We start from the raw sequence: 17402 nt of genomic DNA on the forward strand, positions 1-17402 counted from the left end.
CCACCCAGAACCAGAAAGAAAAGAACAACATTTATAAGAAAGAAAATAGTTGGACTCAGCAGCAACAGGTGGATTAGTCAGTATAACGCATGCATCATGACTTCTGCACAAGACTATTAAAAGTTTCACATAAAGTACGGATTGCTTTATAAAACCTTATTCACATAAATATAACTAATATATATATATATATATATATATATATAGGTAGCATAAAAAACCAAGCCGCTTCATAATTGGAATCAATTCTACATAATTTATAAATAATTCATTATAAATAATTCATAAGATTCTATGTGAAGAATACCTAATCACCTCTATTTTATATGGGGACTATTTTTTTTTTTTTTTTTTTTAAGGCTCTATCAATTCATAAGGCTCTATCAATCATAGAGATTTATGAGCACAAATCCCATTAGAAACATAGAGGATGATGAGGCAGGATTTCTAATCACCTCTAATTATCATGCCAACTGCATTTTGCTAGCCATCCAGTCCACTTTGGATGGCTATGATTTACTTAAGAAATCAGTACAGTTTGGAATTACTCTGATTTTGAAACAAGTCTTAGCCATTCAGAATGGATCAGATGGTCCAAATCCAATGTGGAAATCCACCTCTAATATGTTACGTTGAAGAATTCGGCCAGGAATTGTAAAAATCAGTGGCCATACTGATCTTCTTTTAGCTGATCTATCTCATATTCATAAATATTACCATTTCCGTAAGTTTGAATACCTGCGATAAGTCAAAAAAGAATTTGAAATTACAAAAATATCATTTTTAGCTAATGGGAATATTGGAAGTGAAATAATACCTTTTTGACTATGAGATCAGTACAGAAGTTTTCAATAGTTAAGAAACGTTGTTAGGAGTATCAAGCCGTTTCCTTATTTCAACAAGGTAGGATTGAAGATCTGCGAATTCTTTTGTATCTGAGAAGCTAACCGCCTGCAAATTACTACTAGGTTATTCTCCGAATTTATAAGGTGCTACAGTTCTTAATTGGGCTATTAATGAGAACTAAAACCCCCGAAAGACTTCCAAACGACAAGTGGAATGTAAGGGGCTGTTTGGTATCGGATTTACACTAAATCCAGCAAAACAGTATTTTGCATGACTGTAAATCCGGCGACGACGTAAATCCTGGATTTACGGATTTACGCCGCAAATCCGTGAAAATCCATGTAAATCCTAATCCGATTCCTCCGCAGATTTAACGAGATTTACGGTTGATCGGCATATCACCTGCAACTCCCGTGCCGTGATGTTCCCACGAGAGACTTCTGACTGTTTTAAATCTCTAACTGTTTTAAATCCTACAATCTGTTGCCAAACCGGATATCAGGATTTAACATTTATCATACTAAATAGTTTTCAGGATTTAACAGCCTGAGGATTTACTAAATCCGGATTTACAGGATTTACTAAATCCTACTAAATTAAATCCAATCCAATACCAAACAGCCCCTAAGTATGGATGCTGAAAACACATTGGGGAAGAAATTTTGGGAGGCAATAAGTTGGTATTAATTTGTAAAACCCATGTCTGAAACCATCTTCTTTTGTGCTTATTTGGGGGCAATTGAAGAGTTTCACAGCTAACAAGTGTGCAACAGAATATCTACTCACCTGCTTCACAGAGTTCCTTAAATGCATCTCAGCTGCGAAGAGTTCCCGGCGGCCCCCATTGGAGGAAGCTATTTCCATGTAAACATCACAAAGCCGCAAAGAGGCTTGAGCAAATTTCTTAAACCGTGCCAAGTCATGCCATAGATCTGAACCCTGTAAAGAATAATCGAAATGAATGTTAATAGATCTGCCAGTTCACAAATGCAAAAATTAAAATTTTCTGGATTTTACTCAACAACAACAATAACAACATCAAGCTTTTATCGCACTATGTGGGGTAAGCTACATGAATCATTTTTCTCTATTAAGAGTCAAATTCTCATTTTCTCTAATGTGGCTTCTTGTGAGTTCTCTCTAATAAAATCTAAGTTATCTCTCAAAGGTGAATCCTTTTAAGAGTTTATTCAAAAGTTCTTCGACATTGCAATGTTATAATTTCCTGATACATATTAAAAATGCAAATATTGACCTCACTTTTGTTGCACTCAAGTTTAAACATTGCACACGCATCTTGATCGACTTAGAGTGTCCCTGGTACGATCATTGTAATAGTCTCCCTAGTATGCACACCCTATGATTCGAATGTGAACATCCTAATTAGAATCCCACCCTAATCACACACATACGACCACTTGCTCACTAAGTCTAGCACATGTATTAGGTTCAACATACAAACTACACCATTTCGACCTAGTAGATTCTAACCTGCACAATGAGTTGATGAATTGGCTGCTCTATATTGGATCGAGCATGTCTTTCTGCGATCACAATCTTCATTTAATTTTGCATGTTTCATCATCGTTGCGATCTCGTTTAATTGTATCCATTTTATCGTGAATAGGGACTGCGAGTCAACAAAATATATAATCTTTAATACTGAATTGAAATTTTCTATGGCTACCATCATATTACCCTGCATAAAATTCCTATCCCCGAAATTTTCTCTTAAAAATTTCTCTCCATTAGCTTTTTCTTTCCCATATTGCCAAAGCTCGTCATTCACTTACTATCAAAATCAAGTCGATCCAATGTTATTTTGATTTACAGCTTTATTTTCCTCATCAAACAAAATCAACTCTATTGGCTAATAAAATGGGTAAGGGAAGTGAAAATCTATCAGCAACTTCTTCATCTAAAGAAGCTAACATTGCTGTTTAGGATTCAAAAGAGGACCACTGTTTGGGATGATTTTTTTCCCATGGGTGTTTCAGCAATAAGTGAAGCCTTCATTAAAACAAACCATAGATGATGCAGTGGTTGGATGATAACTGAAGGCCAGTTTTTGTTGGTTGATGAAACAAGGGCTCATGTAGGTCTCATTTTACCATGTAAACATACAAGAGTGCACATACACATCACTAAATAACCATACTTTATTTATTTTCTTCCATTTGAAGCATTACCCATTCATTTATTAGGGTAACATAAAATGCATAGACAAAATAGCCTATAATAATTTGTTTAAAGAAGGGCTATGAACAACAGCACATGTCACCTGAATAACGGTATTTGTTTTTAATACATGATAACGGCATTAACTTTGGCCCAAAACAACAACAACAACCAGCTTAAATTCATTCAAATTCCAAATGCAAAACGTTCTAAAGTTGGATTTATTTCAGATATATGGTTCAACCATTGAAGAAACTGAACCTGTAAACTCTTCTATAAGTTTAAGCTGTGCTTGGACATCAGCCCCATGCTGAGGAAAAAAGACTGATGACAGTTAATTATTGCTGAATTCTTGATTGGCCTTATTCCATTACAACTAAAAAAGTTAAAGTTAATAGCACTATCTAATGATGAATTACTTAAATCATCAAATACCTGATACGCCCTAACTTGCTTCAAAAGGGCTTCAGAACACATGGCGAGGTTGCCTTCCAATTTGTGCCACCTTGCATATAGACCCCAAATTTCTTCACCACCACCACCATTTTTAATGATCTAAATGAAAGGACATTAGACAACTGGAATTCGAATTAACATTAAAATTTCAGAAGAAAACAAGGAGACCGTAAAGAACCTCATAGCATATCAAAAGACCAACCATTATGCTGAGTAGGCACAACAGGCATACAGAACATAGAACTAGGGAATTATGGTGTGAAGGATCAAACAACAAAACTAATACTGAAACAAAATAAATAGAGAGAAAAAAAAAACCATCTAGCATGAGCACCTGCTGCAGGACATTGCCAATAATGGACACCAACAAATCCTTCTCTCGTCCTTCCAACGCAGGAACAAGATTTTCTGAATCTCCACAATAATACATATCTGAATCTTCTTGGGATGCACATATATCTTGATCTTTAGTAGCATGAAAAGAAGGTGATGATCTAGAGGTATACTCTTCAATCTTTGCCAGAATCTTATCCAACAAATCAATATCCACTCTCTTATTTGATGACAAGTCGAGTACCATTTTTATTGCCTCAAGTGCCTGACGAAAAAAATGTTTATCGTCACTAAAGAGCATATTTCTATGTTGGGTTCAATTAAACAAACTAAATTTGTACCAAGTAAATCAATATTACTAAACATGGCTGTAGATATTTCATCTAGAAAGGAAGCTCAGTTACACACGCACATATTTTTCCACTGAAAGAGTCAAGATACTTGAAACTAGAAACTTACAATAGAATATCTGTAAATTAATCAAAATAACATTTTTTTCCAAATTGGCATCCGGCAACATTGAGTTCTCCATAAAAAAATACTCACTTGATGAAAGTTGCCAATATCTACAGCAACATGGCTATAATTTTCCCAGAGCTGCCAACTGCTCCTTCTGCAAGTTGTTTTTAATAAGTTAATCCAATGTATATTACGATCAAGAGGCAGACTTCAGCAAGCAGAAAAGTAATGACAGAAACCTGAATTTCAATGCCTCCTTAAAAGCAATGAAAGCTGCTTTGCTTTTCTTATTGATCATATGCCTGAATAGTTCAGTTGAGTTAAAAAGTTAATCCAAAAAAGGTACTGGAAATGATAATCATGCACTCACCCATCAATCATTTATTAAGGATATAATCAGTTAATGAAGTCATTGTTGTTAAACAAAATTATCATAAACTTGCTTTATACATTCATTTCTGATTACAACAATCATGCCTTCAATTATTTGCTCATTTCTAGTAACAAAGATTCTACCTTATCAGACTTCATCACACCTTCACTTTTTTCTTACTTGTAAGACCTTAATAACTAGTAAGTTTAAATAAACAACTACAGTACTATGAAATAACAGGAAAATGACTCGAACTAAAAGACACCATAATATTTTGACAATAAAGGTTTCAGGCTATCCAAGATACATTGTTTTGGGACCTATTTTACCATTGGTAAATAAAAAAAAAACTTGAGGCATTCAACATAACAAAAGGAGACTAAAAAAAGTAGAAAGTGACGAGCATACAAACAAGCAACGTTATTCCAGGCTTCTCCATTTTCAGGATCCAGCTGCACTGCACGAGTAAACCCATCAAGTGCTCTGTCAATATCTCGAGCCTGTAAGTTTCAAATGTTGAGCTTTAGCACATTTTATACTTGCAAAATCTGACAGCATAAAGTTAATTATCTCAAATAATGAAAACATCTAATAACATTCACAACACAGGCCTGAGCCTTATAGTACAAAAAGATCAAACACAATGCAAGACAAAGTAAGAAAATGATTGAAGAGATTTGAGTAAAAACTTTTACAAGTATCAACTGCTCTTCAAGATCAATAAAAGAGCAACATATCCTCACTAACACCAGATTGTGTAACACTGGCAACTTAAGTATAGTAAGATGCATAAAATTGAAGGATAACCTTTAAAGCAGCTGCACCTAGCGCAAACCAACCATCCGGATACAAAGAATTTACTGCCATTGCAGATTCCCTGAAGAAAATATCGCAGAATAAACAATCATTGAGGGTTGAAAAGTTTCTAACAGAGGCAGATAAAAATTAAGATTAGGCTTTGTAATAAAGTATGCCTTCCTCAAAATGAAATATACCATAGAGATTTAGCTATCTCGTAGTTACCCTTGTTGTATGCACTACGAGCTAAAGAACGCTGCAAAAATAGCAGTTGGAACAAGGTACTTAACCCTAAGAAAAAATTCAATCTAAAATTTTAAAACAAATATTCACCATAGCTCGAGCAGACTTATTATTTGATACTTCAAGCGCTTTCTCGTAACAGTCATCATTGGTGGTTACATCACCAAGTGAACACCTGAATTTTTTTACAGAAGAAGAGGTCACAAGTGAACAAAATAAAAAATACTGTAACATAGATTTACAAATATAGGTCTTACAAAGTTAATCTAAACAATACGTTCAAGTGATTTATAATGGCTGAAAGAGTAAAGTTGTCGAACTGGAAGAGTTTAAAATACTAAGACCACTGTAAATCAAGTAGGAGTTGAGGTAATCAATTTCAGCCCAAATGACTCACATTTTACCCCACACAACCAAAATCATAAAATGTTTCATTTTCTGTGTTTCCAGAATGGCAATTACTTTTCCAGATGTCTTCTCAGACTGAAACTACAAAATTACTCTTAATTCAACATACTAACGAATTTTAAATAGGAATTGCAACTAAAGAAGCCTTCCTAGAATCAAAATCTGGATTAGATATAGCCAATTTAGCCATATAACCCGATCAAACTTTGCTTTCTCCCAAATGTACTTTACAAAATTGGAAGAATGCCAAATACAATACTTAATACAGTAACAAAACAAGGACTAAATTGCTTCAATGGCTTAATACTTATGATGAGTTTCTTAAGCATTATCTGCCTCGTACAACCCACCAACCCTGCAAGCCTATGGTTATCTAACTTGCCATAATTGAGCAAACCACAATTACTTGGATTCAAACAAGTATAAAAATTACTATCATTAAATCCTGGAAAGAGTTGCATATAGTGGCTTACTTAATCCCTGGCAGAGATAACAGTAGTTGCCACCCTTTACCCATTGATTAACTTATCAATAGCACTTCATATATAATGGGATGAGCTCTGTGATTTTGCACCTAAACTAAGTAAAAATACATTTGAGTTGTAAATTCAATTTATCTGAATAGTTCATCAATACAAAAAACATAATTAAGATCAATATAAAAAAAGTAAAAAAAAAAAAAATCAAAATTAGGCTTTCTTTGAGTTGGCTCACCATAGTTTTGGGTCGGTGGGAGTTTCGCAGAGCCGTGCATTAATAAGGTCCACAGCTGCTGCTTTTTTGTCCAATAATCTGCAAGAGTAAAACAGTAGATTTATAGCTCCTACTTTAACAAAATGTAAGACCTACAAATAAAATAGGAATAAGATTTAATACCGGTAACAATATATTAGATTGTCCCATAGCTCAAGATCCTCAAAAATCTTTAGTGCCTCTCCAACCATACCACACCCAACAGATAGCTCACCATATTCCCTGAAAAGTTGGTATAAAATGAAGTAGAGAAATTGCAAATTGTGTTATTGAAAGAAAAGGCTATCATGAGAAAATTTGTCCTATGATTACTTCCTCAATGCTGATATAGTCGGTGTATACACACAAAAAGCTACTTGGATCCTTTGAGCAACCACAGGAACTGATTCATAAACAGCTTCAACCTAAGAATGTTCAGGCACATCAAATCAAAGAAAAATTCTCGGAGGAGCAAAATCTCTCATTTAATCACACGAAATAGTCAGCAAAACTGGCATGCATAAAGAATCACACCATTAATTGATTGAAAAAGTTCAAAATAAATGTGAAGCTCTCTGCCAGAAGAATAAACAACAATCTACAAAGCATAAAAGACGGTTTGAAGGGAACTTGGCTCAAGACATAAGAAAACATATTGTATCCTCATCTTTCAAAATAAGCAATTGGGAAACAGGTTCATGGATGCATGACAGCACCTTTCAAGATATAAAATCTCTTCTAAAAGTTGTTCATAGTGTACACACCAGCAAATTAAAAAAATTCCTAAAACTTGAGGGCCTGCTGACTATGGTATTGCTTTCAACAAGAACATAAATGGCCTAAAGTAATGATAAGGTTGCCTTCTGTGTGCCCAAGGGGTTATGATTATAATCACAACATTAGTTATTTTTTAATTTTAAAAATAAAAAAATAGATGATTTTGAGCCAGAAAGATTCAAAACCAAGTTGGCTCAAATTTGGGTTAATTTGAGCTAAGCAAGCTCGAAATTAAAACAATTTGTGCTGGTTTATAAAACTTCAAACTGATTTTGGGTTAAATCGACTTGAGAAAATTCTCATCCCTAGTTAGATGCATTAATCTTTCTAGCTTTTCATTGATCATGGGAGAGACTGAAGATTTTCAGGAGAAGATATATCATTGTAAAAGTGTGATGTATGACTCTATTCATTTATTGATCTTTTATCCTTCTCTATTTTTATTTGCCAAGAATAAATTTGTTTACATGTGTGATTGCTTCTCATCGAATTTGATACAATCTATATTTCTATGATTGCAAGATTTTTAATTGATTGTATAGTTTTATGTTTTTGGATTTCTACACATTATTCTTAGTAGAAGATCGTTAAACTATTATATACATGGATTTTTTGTGTTCTAAGTTTTCATCTAAAGAAATAAAAAGTTATTTAAATAACATGTTTGAGATGTAAGTAATTTTGTGGTGCATAATTTTTATGCTTGTGTATAACATTTACAAGACTTAAACCCTAAGATATCCTGCATCATTGTCTCGTTAAATTATATCCGTTGAAATAAAAAACATAGAGCGTGATTATATAGTTGTGTGCACATATATATGTATGTATATATATCTATAAAAAGCGTCACCGCAAAAATTCTAGAAGAAAGCTATTTAAATTTCAAAAGAATTACATGAGTTGTTATCATATTTTTAATCTTAAATCAAATATAAGTGTCATAATTTATCTGTCATTTTATGCCAGCCATAAACTGAGTAGTAGATAATGATTGACACTTTTGTTATTAATTTACATATATAAATTATGTGTGTCCATTCTACGCTAGCGGCAAAAATTAATGCAAAAAAAAGATCGATACTTTTGTAAATTTTAAGAAAGATGAAAGTATAGGAATGCAGATATTCAGAAAGATACATAAATGCCCGCATAAAATGGGAAATAAACACTAGAGCAATGAGTGCTCTATTAATGTTACTTTACCAGTTTTTCCATCATCAATAAAGCCCGTTGTTTAGTACGATTGCGAGTGGACTCCCATCTAATGCGTAGCATGTCACATGAGTATTTAATCTAGAAAAAAAAAATGTAGCATGAGTTTTCATACTAAGGAGTAAAACAGAAAGGAACTTCACAAAAAAAAAAAAAAAATTTAAAACCATAATGCTCATATATAACTTAAAAACCATCTAACCGAGACTTGTTATATAGCAATAGAGTTCAAATGGAGAGTCATACCAACATAAGTGAAATGCATAAACACAAGATAAAAACTACCATGTGTTTGTCTAGAGAGAGAAAAACTACCAGCAACAAGATATACAGCCAGAGGGTATTAGGAATCAGGATCAGCCATCCAGAAATAATGCGTGGACAGCCCTTGAAAATTTCTATAAGCTAATACAAATAAAATAATAGAAAGGTTTTACATCAAACATGTAAAGTCATTGCTAGATAAAAATTTGAATCTTAACGAGTTTGGTAATCATTAAGCTTAATGCTCACAGTAACTAAATAAACGATTTATTATTTTAATGTTATTTTGATGCCATAACTGTTAGCATCACGTAGAGAACAATGAGTCGTTAAAATTCATTCTCTACTCAAAATAGACTTGGCTGATATCGTTTATATAATTCAAGGAACAGATCAAACATAAACATAAATACTTCCTGTCACTGCATATCCAGATTACAGAACATAATTCTTTTCTGTATTAGGAATCGTTTAATTAATAAAAAGATGAACAGTCACTAAAATATTGCCTATAAGACCACAAATGAAAGCCATAGTCTTTGTATGAGCATGGCATATTCTTACTGATTTCAATAAGTTAAAATTCTAGTTTTATTTACTATAATTTCATAAAGATTTCAATCAAAACACAGCAGAAACCAGGAAAACCTTATGTTTAAACCGTAATATGAACATTTTGGGATAATTGTGGGATACTACAGTTTAACTAAGTTCGCTTAGCTCGATCAATATGATTCCATCATAGCTTAGGCTTAACTAAATCATCATCATCATTGGCTTTACTACACAATTAAGGGTCAACATTATTAATCTTCCTACTACATTCAGTCATGTATCTCTACCCTAAAGTGAGCATGGTCAAACCGCCTTTCTAGTTTCCATCTTCAAAGGTTGCTACTCTCATCATTTTTCATATAAATATTTCTTAAACTATCTTAATTTTACCACACAGCCAATAAATATTTCCTAAACTCATTTCTGCCACACTCAGTTGGTTATAATTGTGTTCGTTGTTACCTAACAATTCAAATCATATAACATAGCAGTCATTTTATAAAGTTCATAATATTCATTTATCGCAGTGTATGCCCAAGGCATTCCAACGATCACATGCAACACATAATGCTGGCTAAAACAAAACTGGAACCTAGGCATATCAAAGTCTTTTGTACACAGCCATTTTTAGTTAATGCCAAAGATGTTCTAGCCAACCAATAAAGGCCAATCATATAACACTTAACATAATTAATCCTCTCAGCCACCATATGTCTGTTTCTGCAACATGCATGTTTCTACAGTCTCCCAATGGACAGCTCCAAATTTCGGCAATTTACTACAATTAAACATATGAGTACATATATGAATGGCATATCCACAAAATTTCCAGAGCGCCACCCACACATAAATACTAGTTTACCATATAGACACATTATAGTTGACATATAGGATGGTCTATACAGTATTCTCAAACTAGACCTTTATTCAAAATGAATAATCAAAATGGTCCCTAGACTTCTTAAGTGCATTCATTTTAGTTCATGTCTTTTTCTAGCGTTCAATTTAATCCACCAACTTAGAAAATTTGAATGAATTTACCCCTACTAACAGCTTTGACTTTTGTTTGACTGTCTCAGTGGAGGGAAGCTTTAAAAGAGGGTATTTCAGATTCTTTTCAGTGTCAATCCTGTTAGTCTAAATTGATATTAAGTGGTAAGATCCCTACAAAGTCCAAAATACCCTCATGTAAATTTTTCCTCCACCAGTTTCAGTTTAAATAAATGGCAAACTTGATGATAGAACCAAATTGATTTAGACTTGAAGAGTTGAGAGATTAGTTTGAACACCTAAAAAAATTTGAGCCTAAAATGAACATACCTAAAAAATATAAAAATAATTTTGATCATTTACTCCACTTCTTCATTGGCCATAAAAGAGTTGAAGTCAAACCTCATCAGACTGCTCAAATCAGTTTAACGGCTGGACTCCCTGATTCTCCTAACAAAATAATGTAGATGTCTTATTGAATCTGACTTTTATCTACATTGCATCACAAAAACTAAAGACTAAATTATACTAAATCTCACTCTCAGATCGAGCACCAGTTAGATGCCCATAATTACCACCTGTTTGGTTGCAGGTATTTGCCAAGTTGCAGAGGAAGATGAGAGAAGCAAGAATAGAGTTGTTCGGAAGCAAAAGTGCCGAATATTTTGTTTTCCATCTATTTACCCTATCATTTGGTCATAGCTCAGTTAAAAGTGGAAAATGCCATTTCACTTGCACAAAAATCATTTTTGGTAGTGAGAAGTACCACTTCTTTTCAATTATGACTGATCAAACACGCCATAAGTACAAGACTTCTATGATCAAAGCTCAGACAACAAAAACTTCCACCAGAAAGTACTATGTAATTGGCTTCAATATCTGACCAATACATAAAACAATTACAATAAGAAAACACTCAAATCCCTATTTCTTGAAAACGGGATCTGGAAGCCCCTTGTCCAAACTCCCTCCTAAAATACGACCACCCAATAAAAAAAAAATCAAATCAACATTAAAAGTAATGCCATGATATAGATAAGCAAAAAGATGATCCTCGCTTTAGTCATTAGAAAAGGAGAAAAAAAAAGATGAGAAACATTTATTCTTACAATGAAACAAGACTGGCTTTGAGAATCGATAGCTTCTATATATGGGGCCATTTCCCACCCTAAAAACAACATCAAATTAAACATGTCAAAAAGTATCAAAATTCAAAAAGCCAAAAAAGAAACATTCACAAGGAATTTAAAAAGCAAACAATGTGGTTGAAACCATTGAAGTAAGAAACACTTTTCTTTGCTATTCATTGATCTCCATTAAGAGGTAAATAACTAAGACGAGCAGTATAACTTATTAGGAGAATAAAAAAGAAAATCGGAAGCATGATACATCCGCATGATGAATACCACATTCAAAGATAAAACTAATTAATTGAAAATACAACCAATTAAGCAACAAAATATAATGTGTATGAAAAAACAATTAGACCAAACTAAAATTGGATGTCCCAAAAGCTTAGACATATCAAACAATATTAGACGGAGACTTGAAATCTTGCTTTGACAGCATTCATCTTTTTTCAGAATGTCCGTGCATAACTCCATGACACTCAGTTTAAATGAAGATTATTCAATTTAGAAGAGATTAAGTCCAGCAAGAAATTGGGATAACAAAACTTCTTCTTCTTCTTTTTTGTTTAAAACAAAAGGATTCTCATTCTTTCATTCAATATGAGTAAACATTATCGGAAGAAAGTTAATGCAAGATGCATGTGAGAACATTGTCGGTTGCCAAAAATGCAAGGAATAGGCATTTTCTAGTTTTAATAGTGAAAGCTTGAGAAGCTACTCCTAAAAAGGAAATTTGTTGTTCAACAGAGATGCGGTACTCTTATATCCTATTCTTTAGCAGTAATGTTAAAACAAATACAAAATACATAGCAATCACCCACCATATAGATTTATATATATAATTTTGAGAGAGATTTGGTATCTAGGCCTAGCCCTCTTCAATGGTAAATTAGATAGATGGTTGAATTTTATGGTCAATTCAAATTTCAATTACAATCAAGCACAAAACATTGTGGTGTGACAGTATGACCACTTTGTTTAACAAAGTTCCCCCATATCCTAAAAAATCTCTTTCACAATAAACTAAGGCACTCAAATAGGTATGAATTTAACCATGTATGGATAGGGCATCCGTTAGTAGGTGGAAGCTCATTAAAAGGTATCAAGAAAATTATGGCAAGATTGTAAAAAATAAAAACTCATAAGAACCATTTCAGAAGAAAGCAACCTACTTGACAATTCATCATCCCGCTTGGTTCTTTGAAGATGAAGGCATTGTGATAATATGATGACCTGTTGGATTGATGTTAACATCACGTCCTTGCCAATGATAGCAAATTCTCCATTGGCTCCGACAGTAGTTGCATCTTGTATCAATCTTGGTGCCATCAAAATATCACATTCATAATGACCATTAGATTTAAAATCTAACCTATTTTTGCAGGAATGATTATCTGACTGCACCCGTGATAATCCTGTAGTTCTTCCAACGCCTTTTTCGCCGTGAATTATGTTGATATCAAGTGCATCAGACTTCTCTTTTCGATCCAGTATTTCTTGACAAACATTTTGCTCTTGAGAGAATGATTCTAAACTTCCATTACCCTTAACTTTCTGACCTGTATTAGCAATAAGTACTAACTGAGGCTTTGCATCCACCTACAGGAAAACACAATTTAGTTGCTTTAAAAATATCGGCTGAGGCTGATGATACCAAATATTAAAAAGTGCAGTAAATTTGAACTACCGTTGAACTATAGAAAGCACCTGGTGGATTGTCCGATAGCCAAGAACTCCAGTAACAGAAAGATTGGTTCCAAACGTCTCAGCAGCACGTGCAAGATGCAACCTACATACAAGACAATATTATTTACAAAAAATAGCATATTCCATTTTAGCGAAAGAAACCCATAAAAAATGTTAGAAAAAGGGCCTCCAATAACATATGTCAATCAAATGAAAAAACAAGGTTTAGTAGTGCAACAATATTTAGTGGAGTTTCCAAAATGCTAAAACGGAGAGACAAAATTTTCAACAATTTTTTCATCAACAATGGAAGCATAATTGCTGGTCAGATTTGATAAGCAGAAAACAATAGTTCTAGAAATGTATATAGTTAATGTAGGACTCTTTATATAACTGTTGATGCTGGAATATGCAATGCATTATATATTCATACATATTGAAACAACAGAGGCAGAAAATGACTCTCAGCTATAAGTTACATATAAACATTAATGCTTTAACAAAGGTGGAAAGAAAACAAGCAAAAGAAATTAATAATGCTCCAGCGAGTAAGTTTATTCATATTCTGAGCATCCTCAAGTAATACAACACTGAAATATCAATCTAGAAACACTGATGAAAAGGAGTGGGAAAAATAATTAAAAGAAATGAAATTGTTCTACCCGATCCTATGATTGGCATAGCCAGTCAGGGTTGTTTGTCCATTAAGCGGTGAAGAAAAAAAACTGCAATCCAATCGCATACAGAAAATGACCCACAAACCCAATAAACAAAACTGCGCTCCAAATCAATCCACTTCACCTAAAACCAACATGACCTCATATTCAAATCCAACATCAGAAAATTTCAACTAGGTTTTCCTAGAAGCCCATCTCCATCACCCGCAAGCCTCAAGTGGCAACTCAACACGATATCCTAGCATGCTTGCACTAATACATCCTGCTTCTCGAAGGCTTCCTTTCTTCAACTTTTACTGCCCTCTCCGTTCTAGCGGTCCCCCAAGGTGGTTCCTCCTTTGACGACAATGTCTTCTAGCATCAACGTACTGCTCCTAGCTCCAGTACCGTCAAATTCGTCTAAGTGGTTTCCCTGCCAATTTTGTTCATCAATCTTATTTCTCTTCTTCATTCACCGTTTGCATTTCCCCAACCAAAATAACTCATGTTAGCATCTTTACTCTATTCATCTTTATTGATTTGATCCAATCAGTGTTTGAGCTCCCAATCCCCATTCTTGAATCGATCCTAACCAGCCCCCTCATCACCTGATCCACCAGCTATGGATTAGTTGTTTCACTATTGGAGCTAATGTTCATTCCCAACCATCTATTCTAATGGTCCTTATTTCTCCTACGATTCCCCCTCCCACTTTGAGACCATTAGTGGTTATCGTTACTCTTAATACCTGCGTTCAGTAATACTTCATTAATGTTGTTGGGGGATGAAGGCTTCAGGATTTCAACACCCATCGTACAGCCATTTCCTTTTGTTTTTTTTAACTAGGACTAGACCCATCTAAACACAGATAACCCTCAACGTTTCAGAATAAACCTACTCTTAGTTTCATTGAAGCTGAGATTTACAAGCAAGCAATTCCATTTTTTAATCTGTGGGCAAATTTTCTAGGGGTCATTCCAATCTTAAACTGATACATAAATTTATGTCAAACTTGCATTGATTAGTGACTCTTTGCTTGGCTTTTGGATCCTCATCATATTCTTATTATATTATCTATAAACTTTTCTCACATCGATCTTACTTTACAATGCACGTGACTACCCAATGCATAAGTTAAAGTGATCTCCTCACTTTGACTCATCCGTTAATGTTGAAGACACCTATCACTCCAATTTTGGTGATTGTTTCTATACTTCATTTACACTGCTTCAATTAATCTGCCATATATTACTTGAGTTCTATTGTTTTAATAATGTATTTCAGGTGGATGCTGTTACTGCTCACTTTTTAGGCTATCATTGACTCGGGATTTAATTGAAATGAACGTTATAATTCCTTTGGATAAGGAGGTTTGGGTTGGTTCAGTTGGTTACACATCGTATAATTATTGGCAGAATATTGCATTTAAAAAGCATACATTCATATTGTTCTCATAAAATTTTTAAGCACAACTTCTCAGATTGTTTCAAGGCTCGGCAAAAACAGAGTAAATCATCTGTTATTGATATTTCCACCCACTTACAAGGCTAACATAATCAGAATCTACATTCAAACATGATGGTTGTAATTCCTTCTAATTTCATATCAAGACTGTATATAAAATTTGGAACCAATTTTATAACTTATCATCAAATTAGAGTCATCCCTTGCTATCCTAAGGAATAAAGATATGACCAATACCTCATCTGCATGCAATAGCATTGATTCAGATCTTCCAAATATGATATCCCCTCACGATAAGCCAATTACTGAGGATGATGGTAACCTAGATAATGAGCAATTTTATGATTCTAATGATATTATTGAGCATCAAAACACAAATATATAGGAGGTTTCAAATCCTATTTGCTAAGAGAGGCAAAAATTGAAAAAATGTATCCCAATTCACCACGGTTCACCAGGCTACAAATAAGGCACAATAAAAAAAGAGCGTTTAAGGATCTTCTCATCCATCAAATGAAAAATTTCTCCTATATCATTATGTTATCTTTAATTGTTCTTTTTTTTTACTATATGATATGGCAATTCTTTACAATTGCATCATGATGTACTCATTGTATTTAATAGTTCTAAAATTAAAAATTAAAAATAAAAAAACCAACAAATTCAAACATTAGCTTCATAAAATAGATGATAAACTATCTTAAGTAAATAAAAGTTTAGATTACTCATATATCAATCGTCCACGAAGAACGAATGTTGTTGTATGTGATTCATACAAGTAACATGATTATTTTTTATGATATTAAGAAATTTTTTTTGCATGAACCAATGAATGGTAAACTCAAACCATATTAAGCTTTCGTGATCAAGGTAGGGCAATTTTTAAAAAGGAGCTGCTTATTAGTGAGAATAAGTAGGAGCATCACGGGCTAAAAATTTAAAAATGAGCAAATTCGTCGAACATCTCGGTGCATTCTAAATGCGTCAATCAAATTGGCGTATTCGCCTAGAGAGAAAAAAGAGAGAGGGAGGGGAGAGGATGACAATAGAGAGAGAGAGAGAGAGAGAGAGAGAGAGAGAGAGAGGGCAGGAAGAGGGAGAAAGCTGACCAGGTGGGAGGAGAGAGGTTTAAATAATCATTATTTTAATATTAGTTAAAATAATTGGAATCATTTTGGGAGAATAGGATTAATGTCTTTGCTATTATTTTAAACATTTTAACTTACATATATATTTAAATAATCATTTTAAATATTTTAACTGATATATATATATATATATATATATATATATATATTTAAATAATTATTTCAATATAAATTAAATTATATTTTAAATGATTATATTTAAAATAATTATTTTAATATTAGTTCAATTCTTTTATATTTAAAATAATCATTTTAATATCAATTAACAATCTCAGCATCAACAACAATCTTTAAAGCTATAATTCTATCTCCAATTTTGTTAATTTTAATAATATCATCCTTCAAAATTTTATCTATAATCACACCTATATCATTTCTAGTACGACTCCTACCCGAATATCATAGTTTATATCCTAAGCTATCAATCAAAACTTACTAAATTTGAACCAATTTAGTTATACTGTCAACTTTTTGTTTCTTTGGACAAAAATTAGAGTGAGGGAATTTTGAACTTTTTATGATCAATATCACTACTTAATAGTTAATACTATCAGGATGACAAATAAACTTCTAGTAAGACCAAATTAGGATAAAGAACAAAGACACCCTCGCGTTCCCTCTCATATTAATAATAAAAGTTCTCATTCTTTTCAATTAATCCAAAAAGACTTATGAGAATCATCAACCATCC

The 17402-nt window shown here is 33.2% G+C and overlaps 1 protein-coding gene across 2 annotated transcripts in view; it reads right to left on the reverse strand.

The window, feature by feature from the left end:
• Window positions 1-369: 369 nt before the first annotated feature.
• Window positions 370-17402, reverse strand: part of LOC110115961 (tetratricopeptide repeat protein 27 homolog) — a 31984-nt gene continuing 14951 nt past the window's right edge. For both annotated transcript variants that reach the window (XM_028694920.1, XM_028694921.1), the window contains exons 4-21: window positions 13465-13546; window positions 12930-13356; window positions 11737-11795; window positions 8810-8899; window positions 7160-7251; window positions 6971-7069; window positions 6809-6886; window positions 5777-5861; window positions 5641-5699; window positions 5453-5522; window positions 5054-5145; window positions 4512-4574; window positions 4360-4426; window positions 3815-4078; window positions 3460-3579; window positions 1633-1785; window positions 818-951; window positions 370-738 (exon numbers count right to left, since the gene is read on the reverse strand). In XM_028694920.1, coding sequence (XP_028550753.1) covers window positions 856-951; window positions 1633-1785; window positions 3460-3579; window positions 3815-4078; window positions 4360-4426; window positions 4512-4574; window positions 5054-5145; window positions 5453-5522; window positions 5641-5699; window positions 5777-5861; window positions 6809-6886; window positions 6971-7069; window positions 7160-7251; window positions 8810-8899; window positions 11737-11795; window positions 12930-13356; window positions 13465-13546 — 1996 coding nt within the window. In that variant the 3' untranslated portion in view covers window positions 370-738; window positions 818-855. The remainder of the gene's footprint in view (window positions 739-817; window positions 952-1632; window positions 1786-3459; window positions 3580-3814; window positions 4079-4359; window positions 4427-4511; window positions 4575-5053; window positions 5146-5452; window positions 5523-5640; window positions 5700-5776; window positions 5862-6808; window positions 6887-6970; window positions 7070-7159; window positions 7252-8809; window positions 8900-11736; window positions 11796-12929; window positions 13357-13464; window positions 13547-17402) is intronic.

Source organism: Dendrobium catenatum, unplaced genomic scaffold (assembly GCF_001605985.2).
Source record: "Dendrobium catenatum unplaced genomic scaffold, ASM160598v2 fragScaff_scaffold_594, whole genome shotgun sequence".
In the NCBI taxonomy this organism is placed as follows: Eukaryota; Viridiplantae; Streptophyta; class Magnoliopsida; order Asparagales; family Orchidaceae; genus Dendrobium; species Dendrobium catenatum.